We start from the raw sequence: 21,867 nt of genomic DNA, 5'->3' as shown, positions 1-21,867 counted from the left end.
CAGCTCCCACATTCCCTTCCTGATGGGGTTTTCTGCCATTTTTCTTGTGAAGGTTTCACTAAGGTCAAGAGTTATTTGTTTTTTGTTTACTGCTGGTTTGAAAGATCATGTCCTTTTCTGTCTCCTCCTCTCCTGCAGATTCCCACGTGTTTCTTTCCCAATACACACTCTGACTTCAGATAGTTCAGATTCTTGTCCTGGGAATTCAGAAATGTGTAAACTTAGCTTCTTTCTGTAGACTGTATCCACAGTCCTGATGCTCCTGTGCAGTGGGGGAAATTTATGTTGGATTAATTTGTTTATGGTAAGTGGCTATACTTTTCTTTCCAGGGAGACAACAGCTATCTTGATTAATTCAGAAGTTAGTTTTTAAACTGCCTTTGGTGATTACAGGACAATGTCTATCTTCCAAAAGACTTCAGTGGTAAATGATCTAGAATGATCATGCTGAATTTGATGCCTTTGTCTGCAGCCTTAAAAGAGTCTGAGGAGGACAAGAAGCCATGCGAAACTGTGCTTTACATGAAGGGAGAAAAAAATGGAAGACAGAGGGGCTGAGAGTCATTCCAACTGTGAAAATAATAGGATGGAATGATTCTCCATGGAAGTAATAGTCTGAAATATGTATGCTGAAATACATTAGGGTTATAAGCCCTCCAGGAAAGAAACAGGATGGTCCCTGGGTTTAACCCACTTAAAGCACTCTCAGAAACATTCATAATTAATATATAAGATAAGTTCATTTTATTTTTAGGCCAATGCTATGGCTAGCTAATATTTTCTATCTTGTTCATTATTTATGCAGTAAGCTGAGAAAAATCACTTTGAAATGATATTGACCTATAGTATAAGAAATAAAACAAGCAAATTACTTTCTGCAGAGAAGCAGTGATGGTTTGAAAATAGGAGAAAAGGAAATGAATGATTTTAAAGTCAAAGGTTCATGGCTTTAATATGGTAGAGCCCCTAGGAACCTTTTATTTACTGGAATGCTATGGGTGGCATTGTTTAAAAATATTCAATTAAATTTCACTTTCAAATATGATGCAAACCTGTATTTAGACATTTTGGGGAGAACTGGAGGAGGGTGCTGAAGAAGAAGTGACCTTTTTCTTCAAGAAATTCAAAATTACTATTTTAACTCAATCTGTATTAGGACCCAAGGAGGGCTCTACTCATTTATTTTTCAATTTAGTACATTTCTCTGGCCAAACACATAGACCCTCACACCTCAAGAAACACTCAAATATACCCAAACATATTCCTACCCTCACCCCACCCCCTGAGTCCTTTGGCTCATATAGTTAGATGTCTTGTTAAGAATGAAAGACAGCAATCAACTACTCAACATCAAAGCTCATATTAGGAGGAAACTTACCTGCCCATAAAATGCCACACGATAGTAGCGACCGAAGAGTCGCTTCTCTGAATTCACCACCTCTGCAACTTTCAGATATGACCGATGAATATCGTAGTAAAGATCAGATAATTTCTGAAAACAGAAACAAAGGGTTTCATGAAGATGATGCCAACATAAAAAATAGAAAATCGTAAGTAATTCTCTGGTGTAATGAAGGATATTTAACTAACTCCTGGGTTTAGAACACCTACTTTGAAGTCTCTCTGCTTCTCAAAGACTGCAATGATTGGTTTGTTGACATCAGCGATGAGCTCATATCTCTCAGACTTCCAAAGAAACTCCACACACATGTACAGCTGCTCCACCAGGATATTCTGCAATTCCCCAAATGAAAATGAGATTTTACACAATGAAGACTGTGTCTCATCCCTGAAACTTGCTTTGAAAACTATTGCACTGTCAATCTTTTTCATAGTGGGATTTCTGCTTCCCTCATCTTTGTGACTGGCAGTTACATCCATCCCGGGAGGTATAGTGATGTCTTCTAGGATTCTTCTCTTTCCATAACCTTATTAGTCCCTCAAACTTGCTCATTTAAATCTATGAAAAGTATTCAGATCTGTCAGTTTTTTTTTTCCAATCCCACAGTCACAGGCTTAGATCAAACTCCTGTTTCTTCACTCTGAGACACCATGAAATAGTTTGCAAGCTAAACTGTTTTCCATCTCTAGTTCGGTCCTACTGGTCCTGTGTGTAGCTCTCTAGTAATCTTTCTTCCAAAGACATCAACCTGATCATGAGCTTGCCACTGTCCCAAACCTTTCCATTTCCTATGAACTGCTGCCTAAACTCTCTAGCATGACAATGAAGGAGCTCCAGAATCAGGTACCAACCTCCCTTTCAGTGGCCCTCTCTTTCAGCACTTTGGCATGAACTTGGCACTTTGGCTATACAAGATGGTACTACACCATTCCTAGGATGCTCTGTAATTTCCACACTTTTGCCTGTGATGTTGCTTCTGCTCCTTTGAGAACCTTAGTTTCTCATTTGACACCTTTTAAGTCCTAGCAAATGTCAAGACCCAGTGCAAAAGTCTGCAGATCTTTTATTTATGTTCCATCATTTGCATTATAATTATTATCACGTAAAATATTATTCCCTTTTTAACTGCAGCTGTAGATGATGCCTAGATTTAGTTACTTAGACTGGTTACCCCCACCCTGAAGGATGTTTGTCTTTCACGAGATTCTAAACTCTTTGAGAGCTGGGATTATGCCTTATTATCTTTGTCTCCCCAAATAAATTTGCCTTATTTATCTTTGTCTCAATGTCTCACATATACTAAGAGCTTAATAAATGTTTTGAACAACTGAACCAAATTATATACTTTCTAAAGCAAGTGGATAATACTGTTGAAATGTTTTCAGTGTCTTTTCAGAAAAGGTTTTAAACAGTTTGAAACAGTTAATGCAAATGTGTATTTATTTTTACTATTTGCAATGTACATTAAATTAATGTACAGCCTTATGTAAGATTTCTTTAACATCTCCCCTAAGATTTGTTTTCTGAATCCTTTTTTAAACCTATGTAATATTGTGAATAAAAATTAGTTTTTGAAATATTTTATTTACTTGAGGAAGAGAGTTCTATTTTTTTCACTTGAATTGTTGCTATAACTCCTGGTAGAAAGCTTCTTTTGAAAAATAACTGTAGTCTGCATACCATTAAGTTTTCTGCAGAAACTAGTGAGACTTTCTGTTCAAGTATATTTGTTAATAAAATTTCCAATGCATTAAAAAAGTTGTGACCAGCTCAAAAAATTTTAGCATCCCTTACCATATTTACCAAAAGACCAGAGCTTTTATATTTTGTAGAAGAGCTGATTGTATATATTTGGGTTCATCCTAGAGAATTAAAAGTTAGTTTAAATTTTCATTGAACATTACACTTTATCAGTGGAATCTGATATCTATTAATCTAGTTTAATTTTAGCCTGCATTTTATTTTGCCTAAGTCATGTTATAGGGTAACTTTGATTCTGGAATGAGATCTTCTCCCTACTTAGTTTAATGTTTCAATGCAATGTATCTTCTTATTCAGTTAAAATATATTTGATAATTTTCATCTAACCTCATTGTATGGTGTGTCTTGCATGCCCGAATCTTCTTTCATCGCCCCTTCTTCTTTAATATTTGGTGTAATGCTCAGAAAAGCTGGCCAGCCCATAGAGAACATGCCTTAAGAGGACAAAGGAAAATGAAACATTATTATTTGAGCCAAATCCTGCCTGGATTAGACAGTGGCTTTGTTCATGATGTTACATGTAGTGGTTGTAACACTCACACAATCAATGAGATGGTTAGATTATGACTGTTGATAAATACTCTGCCAGGCAACCAGCTTTCCCTTTCTAATAATTTTTGTATTGTGCTCAGCTGACCTGCTTTCTCTAAGGAGATATTATGGGATTACGGGCAGAACACAGGCTTGTGGATTGATGTACTTCAATGTTCTGGTTTAATTAGCTTTCTGGAGTCTGTATCCCTTGTTTGTTAAATTGGAGACATTAATACCCAATCTCAAGGATGCGGAAAGGATTCAAAGCATTAGTATTTGAGAAAACATCAGGTATCATCACTGCCTTCTGAAGACAATACACAGTACTCACTAACTTTCACTCTTTTGCATTATTTAGAAAACTTCTCAAGATTTCTTAGCATCATGGGCACCAGGACTAAGAAAGCTGGAGCTCTGCAGATCATATGATAACAGTTGATAATGAGCAATGTGCCCAGACAGGGGTTGGATCAGAACCTTAAGGGAATATGAGAGGTTAAGAGCACAGTCTGGAGTGGCAGACCAGCCCGTGAACGTGGCCCTATCACAAGCCAACCTGGGGCAGATTGCCTAACTTCTTTAGGTCCTATCACCAGTAAATAGGCAGTGATAATGGCACCTAACTCATAGACTCCTTATTGGCAAGTAATTGAGATATTGCCACAGCACAGAACTTAGGGCAGTTGCCTACCTTGGAGCAAGTGTATTTTAAGTTATAATTAATACTTTTGCAGATATTTTCATTTTTTAATAATCAGATCATTGGCTATGTGACTAAATTATCACCCCAAAACATGCTAGAAATGATAATGATAGTAATTATTGCAATTGAATCTTTGTATTAAAAATTCTACTTTCCAACTTTTTATTAGCATTTTTCTTTGGTAATTAAACATATTAAAATATATGAGGATTGAATAGAGCAGGAAAAGTCATGACATACTACCTCCTGGATGATGATGGTTGTTAGTACAACTGAAGAAGCTGTATTTTCTGGAGTCACCTAAATTCACCTCTATAGTTGCTCCTCAATATCCACAGAGAATTGATTCCAGGACCCCTAGCAGATATCAAACTCTACAAATGCAGGTGGTCCAGTGGTTAAGACTCTGCACTCTCAATGCAAGGGGCCTGGGTTCAGTCCTTGGTCAGGGAACTAGATCCCACTGGCCACAACTAAAAGTTTGCATGCTGCAACTAAACATCACACATACCACAACTAAGACGCAACACCACCAAATAAATGTTGGGCTTCCCCTATGGCTCAAACGGTAAAGAATCTGCCTGCAATGCAGGAGACCTGGGTTTGATCCCTGGGTTGGGAAGATCCCCTGGAGAAGGGAATGGCTACCCACTCCAGTATTCTTGCCTGGAGAATTCCATGGACAGAGGAGCCTAGTAAAGATTTGGACATGACTGAGGGACTAACACTTTCTTTTCACAAATGCTCAAGTCCTTTGTTTTAAACGACACAGTATGATGAGCCCTCTGCATCTGTGGATTCTCACTGGTGGAGCGGTTGGTTGAATCTGCAGATCTGGAATTCCCTCATACAGAGGGTCAGCTGTCTTCTTATCATGTGTGCACTGTAGTGAAGGGACCGTTTACTTCTCTGACTTAGAACATCACAACATAGAAACACATCGAGGACTTCAAATATATGCCAATGAGCTTCAGATATATGGCAATGAATACAAATATATGCTAATGCATCATAAATAATCATCTTCATTATTTAAAGCTTATAAAACAAATACAGTTGACCCTAAACAACACAGATTTGAACTGTATGGGTCCACTTAAATGCAGATGTTTTTCTGTAAGTACATACTGCAGCACTGCACTGTCTGTGGTTGGTCGAATCCATGGATGTGGATATGCAGGGCCAGCAATAAAGTTATTCCCAGGGGTTATTCCCAACCTTCTCATTGTCCAAAGGTCAATTGTATATACTTTTCTCATTTATTGATATATTATTCCAATGTCACCATTGGTCTACAAGTTCCCACAACTTCTCAAACTGACACCTAGTTTTATCAGGTTTCTCAAAATAGTTTTTATGGAACTGTATGGTATCTGATTATGAAAAAAAAAGATGAGGAGGAAGGGTATGTTAAATGAAACAAGGGTGGTTTTGATGACTTGCCTGTATAAATAGAAAGCGTGAAACTGAGCAAGACCTTTGAATTTTATCGTGGACATGAGTCATGAGGCCAAGTCTGGTGCCTTCTTCAAGGCCCTCAAACGAATGAGCTTACTGTTTCAGAATTCACTTTGGTCATTCGGTTCAAATATCTTATTTGCAAAATCCACTGAAACTCTTTGGGAGATATATATGCATTTAAAAGAATAAGGGACCAATTATGTTTCCAAAATATTATAACCAAAGTCCATTTCCCTTTTGTTTAGATATTTTAATCTAAACATTTAAATATTTGTTTCTCTTGTTCATACACTGAGTTTTCCATTTCATTTTGAAAGTTAAGAGAGTATTATGAAATAGACTGAAGTTCATAAACTGGGTTTGAACAAAATTTTACAAGGATACATACATTGTTTTTTTTTTAACAAAGAATAATTCTTTGGTTATTATTACAAAATGTTTATCAGATATTAAAGATGGAATATTTTTAATTAAAGGAAGATTATACTGTAAATCACTATATGTTATAAATTGTCAGAATCAATGTATACTTAAAGAAACTGAAACATGTAGATTATAGGTATAGTCCTGATATGTGTGTGTTCATGCTCAGTTGCTCAGTTGTGTCCGATTCTTTGTGGCCCCATGCAACTGTAGCCTGCTAGGTTCCTCTGTCCATTGAATTTTCCAGACAAGAATACTGGAGTGGGTTGCTACTTCCTACTTCAGGGGATCTTCCCAACTCAAGATTCAAACCTGCGTCTCCTGCATTGGCAGGTGGATTCTTTACCACAGAGTCACCTGGGAAGCCCACGGTCCTGTATATACACTATATTTATATGTCACTTTTCTGCACTCCTTATTTTGAATAAATAGCTATATGACATTTCAACAGTAAAATGGATTTCTCTTGCAATTTTAAACAATTCATCCATTTCACAATAGAATCCCAAAGACAGTCTAGCATGCAAACTGGTAACAAAACATGGCCATAATATTATATAAGATGCACTTCTGTTTGCTGAGAACTCTTGAGGTCCCTAAACTTCATAAAGTTTGATGATGGAATTTCTGAATGGTAAGAACTTTGGGTTTCGGCAGAGTAAGTTATGTAGGTCCGAGACAGTCTTTGCTTTCGGGAAGATGTTTAAAAGTTTCACTGGAGTGAAACTCAATCAGGACTTGGTTTCCTCCACACCGTGCCCTGGGGGTAAAGGAGCCCAGTTAAATCACTCACTTCCTCCACTGGGAGTTGTTAGTAATGGGTTGCTATCACAAGGGTGGACATCCTCCGGGAGCAGGGATGGTACGCAAATCTTTTCCATTTTCCAGTAACCTATGGCAGTGCAAGACGAAGTTAGGACATTGTTACAAGTTTATGTTAATTCAAGCTTATGAAACTATGACTCGTTAACCAGTGAAGTCTTCTCATTTGGAACTAAGAAGTGGACCAGTTAGCCTGGTTGTGCATAAAATAAACATGATGATGGCATGAAGAGAAAGGTAAAACTTAAAAAGTACAGCATCATTAGAAACATCTGTGAAAATTAACACTGCTGAAACACTGAGATTGATCAAATTTAAAATACATAATAAATACATTGTACGCATTATTTATCAGGTTTTGACATGGTGATTTCTCCCCACACATGGTCGTCTTACCCCTTCTTTTCAGGTATTCTGCGATGAGAGCAGCTATATGGATGTAACACATGGCTGCCTGTAAGAGAAAAGCAAATAGTGTGAGAGGAAGATTTTACCATCTATCTCATACTAAAGATTTTACCATCAGTCTAATTCAGACTAATCCTCCAAGGGGAGTCTGTATTCCAAATCAGAATATGCAGAGAAATCCTTTTCATGGTAGAACAGAAAATAAGAATCAATTAGATCTCCAAAAAGTACACCCTCAAGAATAAAAAGCATATTTGGGTTTTTTTTTTTGGTTTGCTTTTCTTAATTTAGTTTCCAGGTGGGTAAATGAGCTGACTTGAAGAATTTTTCTATAGAATTATCTTCCTGCATTAATATCTATGTTTCTCCCCTTTCTCTAAATAGCATCTGGATAAAATTGGAAGTGAAAATAAGCTGTCTTCTTTTTTTTTAACCTCCAGCCATGGCCCCTGCTTAGAATTTCTGTCATCTTTAAATGGTAGCCTCAAGAGGTGGCAGTTGATGAAATAGTGTGACCTAATGTATCAAGTATGCTTTCTTCAACCAGATTATTTGAGTGACATTTTATTGCTCTTTAAACTCTCTTGCAAAGCCCTAGAACATTGATGAACACACACTAGATGCTGACTGGCTGAAGAATACAAATGACTTCAACATTTCCTTTCGAAGTTTTGTGGAGAACTTCTCCACATTCAGGGTGGTCCAAGGGAATTGGAGTTGCTCATTTTTGTCCTCACCAAACCACTATCCAGTGAGGCTTCTGCTCAGATCTACATCCATTCCAGAGCCCTTCACCTGCATTTAGAAGAATTACAGTTTTCCTGGACAAACTCATCTCTTCCCAAAGTGGGTAAAATTTTGGGAACGAAGCAGAACTTCCTCACTGAGTGTCTGAAACTGCCCCACATGGAAGCTGTGAGTTGTTGCCCATAAATCCACCAGTGTTTAAACAGACATAGAAAAGTTAGCTATTGATTTATAACTGCCTCTCATCAATGTGGCCCTTAGAACTGTGAACCATTCTATTGCTAGTTCGATGAGATGCACATGAGGACAGATTACTCGAAACTGCCTTTACTCACCATGATGGTAAGTTTCCCCATTTCACTCTAATTCCAGGGAAGAAGTTTTAACACACACAACAGTAACTTATATAACTTTTAATTTCCAGATACCCTTACAATCATGCTCCCAAGCCTCAGGCTTTAGCATTTGGTCTCCACTGCACAAACTACAACTGCAGCTGGTCCCCCTAGACTCTGGCTTTTATTTGATATCATTTATGTGGAGTCAGGTATCCTTGAATCTTACATGCAAGTGTAGTGCACATAACATATTGGGTTGGCCAAAAAGTTCATTTGGGGTCTTCCATTTACTCTTAGAAACCCGAATGAACGTTTTGGTCAAGCCAACAAAATCAGGTCATGTTGACATTAGTGGGGGAATAGGGCAATGTTTTATATTCCTGATGTAAATGACAATCCAGTGGTCCTGATTGAGAGGACTATGCTGACAGAGAAGGACCGAGTCTGCTGATCACCTCAGATAAGTCTCCATTTCTGGCATGAATCTTGGCCATGCTTTCTAGCCAAGTCCTCCGCAGCTCAGGGGTGCTGGCGTAGGAGTTTGCCAGGCTGTACTGGAGATCCACCAGCATCTCTGGATCCTTCTCGTGCTCCTTCATCTGAGCTGTGGCCATCAAAACAGTCCTTATTCGTTTAGTCAGGTCTTTCACCTCTGCTGGGAAATTGCTGTTCTTTGGAAAACAGAGAGCCTGGGTCATTATCTGTTTGGATTTCACAAGTTAACTCACTTCAAGTTATGCTTTTAGCTGTGGCCTGGCATCATGGTCTGGTGCATTCTATATACTGTTCACAAATAGGTATGTTCTCTGCGGATACATTCTATGTATTGTGATTGCGGTTGTGCATATTTGAAGGTGAGTCACAGTAGAGTCCATTTTGTCTTCTAGCCTATCTAGTGAGAGCATCCTGGCTGTCCTTTGACATCGTCTGGCATCCTCTCTGGCTCTGGTTCACGTGATTTGCATGTGTCTGCTTCCTTCCCTTGGACTGTAAGGAGATCTAACCAGTCCATCCTAAAGGAAATCAACCCTGAATATTCATTGGAAGGACTGATGCTGAAGCTAAAGCTCCAATACTTTGGTCACCTGATGAGAAGTGCCGACTCACTGGAAAAGACCCTGATGTTGGGAAAGATTGAAGGCAAAAGCAGAAGAGGACAGCAGAGGATGAGATGGTTAGATAGCATCACTGACTCAATGGACATGAATTTGAGCAAACTCTGGGAGATAGAGGAGGACAGAGGTGTGCTGCAGTCCATGCAAAGGGTCAGACACAACTTAGTAACTGAACAATAACACCACTTCCTTCCCAGGCACCAGGGCTGGACATGATACTGGCCTGGCCAATCAGTCGTATTCTTTGATACTCCAGGTCACAGTGATTGGTTTAGGGACTGGGCATATGATACAAGGTTGGATCAAAGAGACTCAGTCTAGGGACCTTAATTTCCCACTCATAGATACTACCAGTGTCCTCAGAATTTCTGAGAGAGTAAGCTCATGGGGACAGCCTACCTGTAAATGAAGTAAACGAAGAAGAAAATTGAACTGAGAGACAGAGAGGCAAAAAAATAGAGGTGGCAGGGGAAAGAGATCTGAAAACATTATTTTAATCCCTGGGTTCACTCATGCCTGTCACTAGGCTCTACCCCTGGACTTTTCAGTATAATGATTGAAGGAGATGTCCCCACAAAGTTCTAAAAGAAAAATAAAAAGAATTTGACCAAGAATAGGATTATGAGAGAATCACTGTGCTTTATGTGGTTAGTTTTATTGTTCCATATCATTCTGCCCCATACCTTGGTAATATCACTTAACAGATTACATGCTCAAAGTGGAAGCAAACTCAATGTCAGGACTCAAAGTGTCAATAAACAAAATGCAGAATTTGTGTTTTCTGTGACTTTGACATCTCATAAAAAGAATCCAACAGCTTAGTTTATTCTCAATTCCTTAAAAGAAGTTCACAATGCATTTCTTACTTTCATTTGCTTGTCTCCATTAGCAAAATTATTGGTAATAGCAAGGGAATGCTGAAAACGAGAGCCTCCAATCCCAGCATCAGCTATTAACTGGCTTACGGCCTTGATGAGCTGAAAGAGAAAAGAAAAATGGAACCTCAAAGGTAAGTAACTCCAAAATAGTAGGTGTAAAGAAACCCATTGAGTTGGGTGGATGTATCATAAATTTATCCCTGTAGGCGCAACGAATGTGCTCAGAATCTGGGGGAATTTCGCATCCTAGAAATAGTCATGGTTTCTCAAGTTGTGTATTCTATTATCAGTGGTCCGAAACCTTTTCAGCCCCAGGGACCAGTTTTGTGGAAGACAGGGGCAGGGGGGATGGTTTTGGGATGATTCAAGCACACAACATCTACTGTGCACTTTATTTCTATTATTATTACATTGTGATACATAATGAAGGAGCTATACAGCTCACCATAATGCAGAATCAGTGAGGGCCCTGAGCTTGTTTTCCTGAGCTCAGGTAGTAAGGGGAGCGATGGGGAGTGATTGTAAATACAGATGTAGCTTCACTCGCTTGCTTTCCCCTCAATTCCTGCTTTGTGGCCCATTTCCTAACAGGCCATCGACAAAACTGGGGTTGGGGACCTCTGTTCCATATGAGTCTATTTATTCCCTGGCAGAAAAAAGGAAAAGTACAAGTGGAATTATGGACTTTGCTCATTTCTGTCCAGCTGCCCTCTTTCTGTGAATCAGAATTGAGTGTGATGAGCATCCTTAAAGAGGAATCTGATGAAGGAATGGGGATCTGGTTGCCCTGGAAACAGGAAGCTTGTATCAATGCTGAAAGAGATGAGTGGTTTTAACAACATTAATGAAAACTGGCAGCACTTACTTGTAAGTGTGACCGTACAATTGACTTCTGCTTGTTAAATTCAAAATTCTTCCTCATAAAGAAGTATAGAAGTGCTGATGCTTCCATCTGAGTTGACCGTGACCTGTGGTTACAGCATTTTAGGACTTCATAGCAGAATGATCCGCACAGGTCAGCAGGCCCTTGGAAAAACGCTGAAGGAAACTATGGAGACAGAAGTGCTGGTGAAATGAGCAAATTTCTTCATTTCGCTCTGTTCATTCTCATATTTGAAAATTCCTTAGAACAAAATCCTTTTTTTTTTTAAACCTAAACTTTTTCTACCATTTGTAGGTGGAAGAGGATATAATTTTATTTACCAAAGTCTACGCTAGTATTTGGCCTTTCACAGTAGCTCAGTGGTAAAGAATCCACCTGCCAATGCAGAAGATGCAGGTTCGATCTCTGGGTCAGGAAGATCCCCTGGAGGAGGAAATGGCAACATAGTTCCTGGGAATTCTTGCCTGGGAAATCCTATGACCAAGGAGCCTGGCAGGGTACAGTCCATGGGGTCACAAAAGAGTCGGACATGACTAAATAACATGCCGTAAGTATCCTTTGCATCAATAATGGATGATTACTCAAAGCAACAGAATGAGAACTTTGAGATAGTTTCTATTCACTCAACATTGTAAAGCCATAGGTCGTCAAAGGGGACTCTTCTGAAGTGGAACAATTTAACATCACATTTGATGGTGTACATTTTACTTAACTCTCTGCCACAAACACTGAGAACCCAAAGAATTGGTAGCCAAATGCCAATTTTATCCTCTTTTGATATCCAGCAGATAGGCTGTCAAGGCTGTGAACTTATCCTGAGACCATGAATCAAACAGTCTAATAAAAACAAATAAATCAACATAGAATCAAACAAACCTTCTTTCCACCCTACTGAGAGATGTAAGGATTAATGCTTGTTTATTTTCAGTAACGGGCATCCCTGGTGGCTCAGACGGTAAAGAATCTGCATGCAATGCAGAAGACCTGGGTTCAATCCCTGGATCGGGAGGATCCCTCAGAGAAGGGCATGGCAACCCACTACAATATTCTTGCCTGAAGAATTTCATGGACAGAGGAGCCTGGCCGGCTGCAGTCCATGGGGTCACAAAGAGTCGGACACACTGAGTGACTAACACCTTCAGTGTCAGTAATAAACACTTCACTGAGCTCTCCATGGAACCCGGACTCTTACCTTGCACACAAACAGCCGCAAGGAGGCAAACACGTGCTTCAGTGCGGTAGCTGATTGGTTGACTTGGAAAAAGAGCATGTAGGTGTCAAAGACCCTTTTCATCATTGAATTCTGACATTCAGATTGTTGGAGTTGTCTCTGGAAATTCAACACAGCACTTATTTAGGATGAGTAAAAGGAAACCTGTATTCTTTCAAAAAATATTTTCTCTGGACCGGCTATGAGATGGTTAGATAGAATCACCAACTCAATGGACATGAACTTGGGCCAACTTTGGGAGATAGTGAGGTACAGGGAGGCTTGGTGTGCTGTAGTCCATGGGGTTGCAAAGAGTTGGACATAACTTAGCAACTCAACAACAACAATCTGCTATGTGATAGGCACAATTTTGGATGCTGGAAATGAACTGCAAAATAAGAAGGTCTTATTCTTGTTCCCAGTGAAACGTATATACAGCAGTGGCTGAAAAAAGCGACCAAATAACAAAACAGAGTAGAAGGATAATATGAAGGAAAGTAAATGCTTTGGGTGGGGGGGCTAGGATTACTTTATGTAGGATGGTTAAAATTCCTCTAATGGATGAATTGACATGTGAGCTGAAAAAGTCAGCCCTGGCCAGATCTGAGAGGACTGTCCGAGTAAGGAAAAAAATTGGTACCAGGGACTTGAGTTGAAAAGGAGTTCAAGGTGGAGAAAAAAATTGCTGTGTAGCCTAAGCATGGTGAGTGGGGGTGGAGTCAGGGAGGTAGAAGATGAAGAGGTCATAGACAGGCAGGTCCTGGAAGGCACTGATGAGTCTGTAAGATGTATGGGATTTGACTAACATTTCCATTGAGCAATAAAGAATTAAAATACGGATTTTGACTTTTCTACCATCATGCTGACTTTTTACTTGAAAGTAGGACTTTCTTGGTTCAATTATTCTGTTTGGTGTAGTCTTTATTCTACCAACTCAACTTTTTCTAATTAAACCCTTAACATTCAAAAGCTCATTCAGTTCAGTTCAGAAAAGCTCATTAGGTTGAGCTAAAGTTTTTAATAACTTCATTGAGGTGTAACTGACATACAAATTCTATAGTTCATATTTTATAAAATTTTATTTAGAAGGAATTATACAGAATGTGCTCTGTTTGGCTTCTTTCACTGAGCATAACTGAGCAGTATCCTACTGTATGGCTATATCACTGTTTTAGAAAATCCATTCACTTGGGTTGTTTTCAGTGTTTAATTATCAAAAACAAAGCTTCTATGAATATTCATGTATAAAGCTTTGTGTGAGCAAACACTTATTTTTCCTGTGTAAATCCTTGGTATTGGAATGGCTGTTCACATGATAGATTCTGTTTTATTTTTTATTTCAGCATATTGTTTTTCAAGGTGTTTGTACCATTTTGCATTTCCACCACCAGTGAATGAGAATTCCAGTTTCTCTGTATCCTTGCCAAAACTTTTTAACTGTAGCCATTCTCAGAGCTGGTAGTGGTATCATTTCACCAAAGATCTACAGATGGTAAGTAAGCACTCAAAAAGATGCTCAACATTATCACTCGGTTTTCTCTAGCTGTTGAGTCTGTTTATCTGTTGTATCTAGTTGAATCATTTGTCTCTCCCTCTGATACTGAAAATGTAGGGTCACATTCTCACTGAGCCCAGCTTGACTGACATAAAACAAAAGAAACAAGGAAGAAAGAGTGTCTATTATTGGAAAATAATGAAATGTCTGTGTGTATATCAGCTGTGCATTTGCCAACTTCTGATGAATTCTGAAGCATCACTATGAACAAAGCTAGTGGAGGCAATGGAATTCCAGTTGAGTTATTTCAAATCCTGAAACATGATGCTGTGAAAGTGCTGCACTCAATATGCCAGCAAATTTGGAAAACTCAGCAGTGGCCACAGGACTGGAAAAGGTCAGTTTTCGTTCCAATCCCAAAGAAAGGCAATGCCAAAGAATGCTCAAACTACTGCACAGTTGCACTCATCTCACACACTAGTGGGCTTCCCTGGTGGCTCAGAGGTTAAAGCATCTGCCTGCAATGCTGGAGACCTGGGTTCAATCCCTGGGTTGGGAAGATCCCCTGGAGATGGAAATGGCAACCCACTCCAGTATTCTTTCCTGGAGAATCCCATGGACGGAAGAGCCTGGTAGGCTACAGTCCATGGGGTTGCAGAGTCGGACACGACTGAGACTTCACTTCACTTCACACACCAGTAAAGTCATGCTGAAAATTCTCCAAGCCAGGCTTTAGCAATATGTGAATCGTGAACTTCCAGATGTTCAAGCTGGTTTTAGAAAAGGCAGAGGAACCAGAGATCAAATTGCCAACATCCGCTGGATCATTCAAAAAGCAAGAGAGTTCCAGAAAAACATCTATTTCTGCTTTATTGAGTATGCCAAAGCCTTTGACTGTGTGGATCACAATAAACTGTGAAAAATTCTGAAAGAGATGGGAATACCAGACCACTTGACCTGCCTCTTGAGAAACCTGTATACAGGTCAAGATCACAATAAATTGTGGAAAATTCTGAAAGAGATGGGAATACCAGACCACCTGACCTGCCTCTTGAGAAACCTATATACAGGTCAGGAAGTTAGAACTGGACATGGAACAACAGACTGGTTCCAAACAGAAAAAGGATTACATCAAGGCTATATATTGTCACACTGCTTTTTTAACTTATGTGCAGAGTACATCATGAGAAATCCTGGGCTGGAGGAAGCACAAGCTGGAATCAAGATTGCTGGAAGAAATATCAATAACCTCAGATATGCAGATGACACCACCCTTATGGCAGAAAGTGAGAAAGAACTAAAGAGCCTCTTGATGAAAGAGAAAGAGGAGAGTGAAAAGTTGGCTTAAAACTCAACATTCAGAAAACTAAGATCATGGCATCTGGTCCCATCACTTCATGGGAAATAGATGGGGAAACAATGAAAACAGTGGCTGACTTTATTTTTCTGGGCTCCAAAATCACTGCAGATGCTGATTGTAGCCATGAAATTAAATGACGCTTACTCTTTGGAGGGAAAGTTATGACCAACCTAGACAGCATATTAAAAAGTAGAGACATTACTTTGTCAACAAAGGTCTGTCTAGTCAAGTCTATGGTTTTTCTAGTGGTCATGTATGGATGTGAGAGTTAGACTATAAAGAAAGCTGAGCGCCGAAGAATTGATGCTTTTGATCTGTGGTGTTGGAGAAGACTCTTGAGAGTCCCTTGGACCGCAGGGAGATCCAACCAGTTCATCCTTAAGGAGATCAGTCCTGGGTATTCATTGGAAGGATTAATGTTGAAGCTGAAACTCCAATGCTTTGGCCACTTGATGTGAATAGCTGACTCATTGGAAAAGACCCTGATACTGGGAAAGATTAAAGGCAGGAGGAGAAGGGGATGACAGAGGATAAGATGGTTGGATGGCATCAATGAACTCAATGAACATGGGTTTGGGTGGACTCCGGGAGTTGGTGATGGACAGGGAGGCCTGGAGTGCTGTGGTTCATGGGGTCGCAAAGAGTTGGACATGACTGAGCAACTGAACTGAACTGAACTGGTGAATTCTGAATCTCATCTTTAAGATACTTTCTACTCACAGGTTTATTTATGGAAGATTAATGGGTTTCATTAAATGTCTTAAAAACATGTTCTTGACTTCACGTGACTTTTCCATCTCTAGTTTATTATGCTGGAGAAGATGCTGCGGTCACACTTACCTGGTGGACCTGAGTGAAGAGGGCCAGCAGGTCTAGAATAGTCAGGCAAACCTCTGTAGCGATGTTGGCCTCCGTGTCCACGTGGTGCACGATGTCTATTTCATTAGAGTTGCCTACAAAGTCCAAAGTAGAAAATGCATAAAGGTCTGAGACAAGTCTTTGTAACCTATTAAAATCTTTCTTCTATTACAACATAGTCATATACAACATATATACAATATGTACAATGTAGATACAATACACAACCTATGTATAGACATACAATCTTCACTGGTGTTTTGATGAGTAATTTAGTAAATCAAAATGCTTTCATTTATTCAATTTCTTTATCAGCTGAAGCAAGAATACCAGCCAGAATTTTTAGTGGATGCTATTTGAACTGTGGTGTTGGAGAAGACTCTTGAGAGTCCCTTGGACTGCAAGGAGATCCAACTAGTCCATTCTAAAGGAGATCAGTCCTGGGTGTTCATTGGAAGGACTGATGCTAAAGCTGAAACTCCAATACTTTGGCTACCTCATGCGAAGAGTTGACTCACTGGTAAAGACTCTGATGCTGGGAGGGATTGGGGGCGGGAGGAGAAGGGGATGACAGAGAATGAGATGGTTGGATGGCATCACCCACTCGACAGACATGAGTTTGAGTGAACTCCGGGAGTTGGTGATGGACAGGGAGGCCTGGAGTGCTGTGATTCATGGGGTCGCACAGAGTCGTACACGCCTGAGCGACTGAACTGAACTGAACTGAACTGATAGACTGAATATGTGTATTCCCCCCAAAATTCATATTGTTGTTGCTGTTGAGTCATTAAGTCATGTCTGACTCTTGGCAATCCCATGGACTGTGGCACATCAGACTTCCCTACCCTTCACTATTTCCCGGAATGTGCTCAAACTCATGTCCCTTGAGTCAGAACAGTATGAAAAAGCAAAATCATAGATCAAAGTCCTCATCCACAATATGATGGTATTTGCAGGTGGAGTCTTTGAGAAGTAATTAGGTTATGAGAATGGAGCCCTCATGATTGGGATTAATGCCCTTTTAAAAAGAGATACCAACGGGATCATCTCTATTTCCACCATGTGAGAACACAGCAAGAAGGCAGCCATTTGCAAGGTTGGTTTCTACCAGACATAAAATCTGCTGGCACCTTGATCTTGGATCTTCTACCCTCTAGAACTAGGAGAAATAAATATTTTTTAAGCTACACAGTCTGTTTTAGTAGCTTGAACCAACGAAGACAGTGTGTGTGCCCTTTTCATTGGTCAGGTATGGAGTTTCTAAAGAATCAGAGTAGTCTGTTCTTTATTTCCCACTTCTTTTCTATTGGTTCAGCTGTCAGTATAGTCATATTTCCTCCATAATTAGTCTGGGTCAAGTTTTATGCTCCAGGTTAATAGATCAAATGTAGAGTCTGAGTGGATGATCTGCACGAATGACCTCTTCAGAAAGGTACTAAATGTATTTACAGGTTAAGGCAAATACTGTCAAATAGCTAACTTTGGTCATGTGTCCATAATCAAGAACACTTACATGATATGAAAACACTGGATCTCATTTTTTACCTCATTCACACCTAGAATGTGTGCAACACTGGATTCACGATGGCACGCCTGCTGCTTCTAGGACACAGGCAACTTTTTTCTTTTCCCAAAGAGTGGATAATAATCAGGTTGAGAGAGGCCACTATAACTCTCACAATGCCAGAGTCACTTGGTTCCCCAGTGAGGGCTCAAACCCATGCCCGATGCATTGGGAGCACAGTCTTTACCACTGGACCAACAGGGAAGTCCCAGGACACTACGTTTTTAAAACTACTCCCTGCTGATTCTCTCCTCTCAGGAACAATCCCAGGGCTACAGCAAGCCTGAAAACCAGTGGTCTGAGGGGCATAGCAACATTCCCTACATTCTGAAACATAATGAATTTATTTCCTGCACATGTCTAGAGAAAAACGATAACCATCTTGTTGCTATTGTTTCTGGTTACTTACTGGTCATGGTATTGTCTAACATCTGGAGGAGTTTGGGGTTAGAAAGTGCATTTTTGCCTCGAATTATTGGTAAAGTTTGTGATCTGTGCTGCTTCTGTCCTTCGTGACTGGAAGTGGTGTGCATCCTGGAAATGAAATGAGAAAAATGGTTAAAGTCGTAGAGATAGGAAAACCAAATGTTTGTTCAAATTCTCTTGCTTTTGTCACTTAACATTTTGAATAGAGACTTTTTATGAAAAACCATTAATTATGGGGTGACACCATGACAGAAACTTTAAAAATACTTTTGGAGAAATTTTATTTAAGCCAAAAAATGGTTCAGAATGATAATAGATACTAAAGGATAATGGGTTTCCCAGGTGGCGCTAGTAGTAAAGAATTCATCTGCCAAAATAATAGATACAGAATTAAATTGTGCACAATCATATTCATTATTATTTAATGAAATCATGGGATTCCATAGATGTTACATTGACTATTGGTTGCTCAGAAAGGCATAGTGATAAACATTTACAAAGTACAATACTACATAACTCAATTGGTAACAATTATTTTTAGGGGGTAAAATACAAAAAAGTAAAATTTGGTCTGAAACAACTCTTTGACTCTTACTTCTTAGTATTTGGAGGAAGAGATACTGAAGAGTCAAGCCTCAAAAAGAAGCAATGATTTTCTCTTTGTCTTACTTCTCAAGGCTTATTTGGTTCTGGCTAAATCAAGTGCTCGGAGTGCATCAGGGCCCAAGAAATCTGACTTTGGTTTTCAGTAGCCAAGAGAGTCTGGGTCATTTCTGCAGCTATAGGAAGTAATGGGTTTGGGGCTGTATGGCTTAAATTTTGGGACTGAATTACTTCCAGTCTCCTTTTGTCTGTAACTCCTGGAGGAAAAGCCATGGTTTTGGGGAACAAATCAGGAGGTGTTCAGGGAGGACCCTGAAATCTAACTTACCAGACATCCTCTAAACTGCAGAGACCTCAGCTGGGTTATGATTGTCATTAAAGTCATTGTTTATGGTCCTCTCTCCTACTACCAATTGCCAGAACATGCCCATTACGTTTTTTATTTGCTTTCTCATAAGGGGGACACTCAAGTGGTCCCCATGGATAAAGAGGCAAAATTTATTCTATGATTTATTAGCCATTTACTACTTCCATATTACTTTCTAAAATTCTTTCTAAAATACAGCCATTTTCATATTGTATATTATCATGATACCCCTGGGAAGAATAAATCAAGCTGGAGAAAACCTTAGCAAAGAATTTGGATTGACTAGACCCAGAGGAGCTTTAAGGCAGCATTTCAGGCTAACGTTTTCTGTAGGGTAGTTTATGAGGGGTGACCCTAGGATTTTTATGCTAGTCAAATCAGTCTGATGACTAAAAAAACTAACATGAGCTTATGGGGCCAGATATGTTTCCTTATTGCCTTTGAACCTTAAAAAAATTACATTAACCTCTAAAAATATGGTTAAATTATTAAAATTACTGAAAGGAAAGGGGAGATATGACCTCACAGTTTACTTTGTCACCAAGAGATTAGCAAACATGAAAATAGTCATTGATTAGAATTATATCTTTCCAGGCTTAATGAAATTAAGATACTCATTGACCCTATGCAAGAATCCACCAGCCAGTGCAGGAGACAATAGAGACCACGTTCAATCTGTGGACTGGGAAGATCCCCCGGAAAAGGAAATGGCAACCTATTCCAGTATTCTTGCCTGGGAAATCCCACAGACAGAGGAGGCTGGCAGGCTACAGTTCCTGGGGGTCACAGAGTCGGACATGACTGACTACACACAACAACATAAGGCATTGTACAGTAGGTCACATAAATAAGGCGTAATTCTTGCTTCTTCAGTTCAGTCGCTCAGTCGTGTCCGACTCTTTGTGACCCCATGAATCACAGCACGCCAGGCCTCCCTGTCCATCACCAACTCCCGGAGTTCACTCAAACTCATCTCCATCGAGTCGGTGATGCCATCCAGCCATCTCATTCTCTGTCGTCCCCGTCTCCTCCCACCCCCAATCCCTCCCAGCATCAGACTCTTTTCCAGTGAGTCAACTCTTCGCATGAGGTGGCCAAAGTATTGGAGTTTCAGCTTTAGCATCAGTCCTTCCAATGAACACCCAGGACTGATCTCCTTTAGAATGGACTGGTTGGATCTCCTTGCTTCTTAGGTCTTTGCAAGTTAGTGGGGCAGATATGGAAGTACTTACAAGGTTTCTTCTTAGAAACATGCAGAGTTATTTGAAATCTGTGTCTGGTTTGAAATATACATATAAGTAAGTAAATAAAGTCGCTCAGTCGTGTCCGACTCTTTGCGACCCCATGGATGGTAGCCTGCCAGGCTCCTCTGTCTATGGAATTTTCCAGGCGAGAGTACTGGAGTGGGTTGCCATTTCCTTCTCCAGGGGATCTTCCTGAACCCAGGTCTCTGGCATTGCAGGCAGATGCTTTACCGTCTGAGCCACCAGGGAATATTTCATATGTATGAAATATATATATACACACACATACATGCATGTGTGTGTGTACATAGTGTGTGGATCCACACCCTATATATATGTATGCATGTGTGTGTGCTACATTGCTTCAGTCATGCCCTATTCTGTGACCCCATGGACTGTAGCCCACCAGGCTCCCCTGTCCATGGGATTCTCCAGGCAGGAATACTGGAGTGGGCTGCCATGTCTTCCTCCAGGCAATTGTCTCAGGGATCGAACCCGCGTCTCCTTCGGCTCCTGCACTGCAGGCAGATTCTTGACCACTGAGCCACCGGAGAAGCCCAATACATACACACACACATACACATCCATGTACACTCACAATATAATTTTAAATATCAAGCAAATGTGACAGTACCATTGTGACAAAAGGCCAGAAGTCTGGCAGGATGGATTAGATCCTTTGAGAGTTCCATTGTTCTGGGTGGACTGCACGAATTTAAATGCAGCAGCAATTTTTCTGCAAGGAAAACTGAAGTTTTAATCTTAACTCAGTGTTTGCAACTGATATATAAACAAAAAATGGCAACTGACAAAGAGATTACCGGACAATGAAATCTTTCATATGTTATGAAAAAAACCACATTTTCTTCTGGAAATGGGAAATTGAGGGTTTAGGGAATGTGCTGGGGGGGGGCACTGCTGTCTCTTATGGGAAAGGAGGAGAGCACAGTTATTCCAGATTAACCTTTTTTTTTTTTAGTATATTGGAAGTATTTTCTTTACACTCATATGATGACAAATTGGTTGAAAAGCTACGTGAAATGTGGTTTCCTTTCAGAAATGTGTGTTTTTTGTTTGGACAACATTAACTATTCTTGGATCTACTATGGGTATAGTGTAATCATCAAACATGCTTTGCTTAATGTGAGGTCAACCTTAAAATCCTATTTGCATTTTAAGATTTCTAACACACACATATATGATTCTTTACAAAAGATCAGACTATGATTCATTTCAAAGATCAGACTAATCTTTTGGAGTTTAAA

General features: G+C 39.8%; 1 protein-coding gene across 5 annotated transcripts in view; it reads right to left on the bottom strand.

Annotated features, from left to right (window-relative positions):
• DOCK10 (dedicator of cytokinesis 10) overlaps window positions 1–21,867 on the bottom strand; it is a 321,880-nt gene that overhangs the window by 24,621 nt on the left and 275,392 nt on the right. For all 5 annotated transcript variants that reach the window (XM_088845240.1, XM_088845248.1, XM_088845234.1 and 2 more), the window contains exons 39-50: window positions 21,237–21,338; window positions 18,372–18,496; window positions 16,381–16,493; window positions 12,668–12,805; window positions 11,458–11,640; window positions 10,581–10,691; window positions 9,055–9,270; window positions 7,503–7,560; window positions 7,078–7,176; window positions 3,491–3,597; window positions 1,612–1,734; window positions 1,379–1,492 (exon numbers count right to left, since the gene is read on the bottom strand). In XM_088845240.1, coding sequence (XP_088701366.1) covers window positions 1,379–1,492; window positions 1,612–1,734; window positions 3,491–3,597; window positions 7,078–7,176; window positions 7,503–7,560; window positions 9,055–9,270; window positions 10,581–10,691; window positions 11,458–11,640; window positions 12,668–12,805; window positions 16,381–16,493; window positions 18,372–18,496; window positions 21,237–21,338 — 1,489 coding nt within the window. The remainder of the gene's footprint in view (window positions 1–1,378; window positions 1,493–1,611; window positions 1,735–3,490; window positions 3,598–7,077; window positions 7,177–7,502; window positions 7,561–9,054; window positions 9,271–10,580; window positions 10,692–11,457; window positions 11,641–12,667; window positions 12,806–16,380; window positions 16,494–18,371; window positions 18,497–21,236; window positions 21,339–21,867) is intronic.

The sequence above is a fragment of the Moschus berezovskii genome, chromosome 2 (assembly GCF_049115385.1).
Source record: "Moschus berezovskii isolate FMDL1 chromosome 2, NW_MosBer_1.0, whole genome shotgun sequence".
Taxonomy (NCBI): Eukaryota; Metazoa; Chordata; class Mammalia; order Artiodactyla; family Moschidae; genus Moschus; species Moschus berezovskii.
The sequence above is the reverse complement of the archived record's forward strand: the minus strand, read 5'-3'. Positions and strand labels throughout refer to the sequence as shown.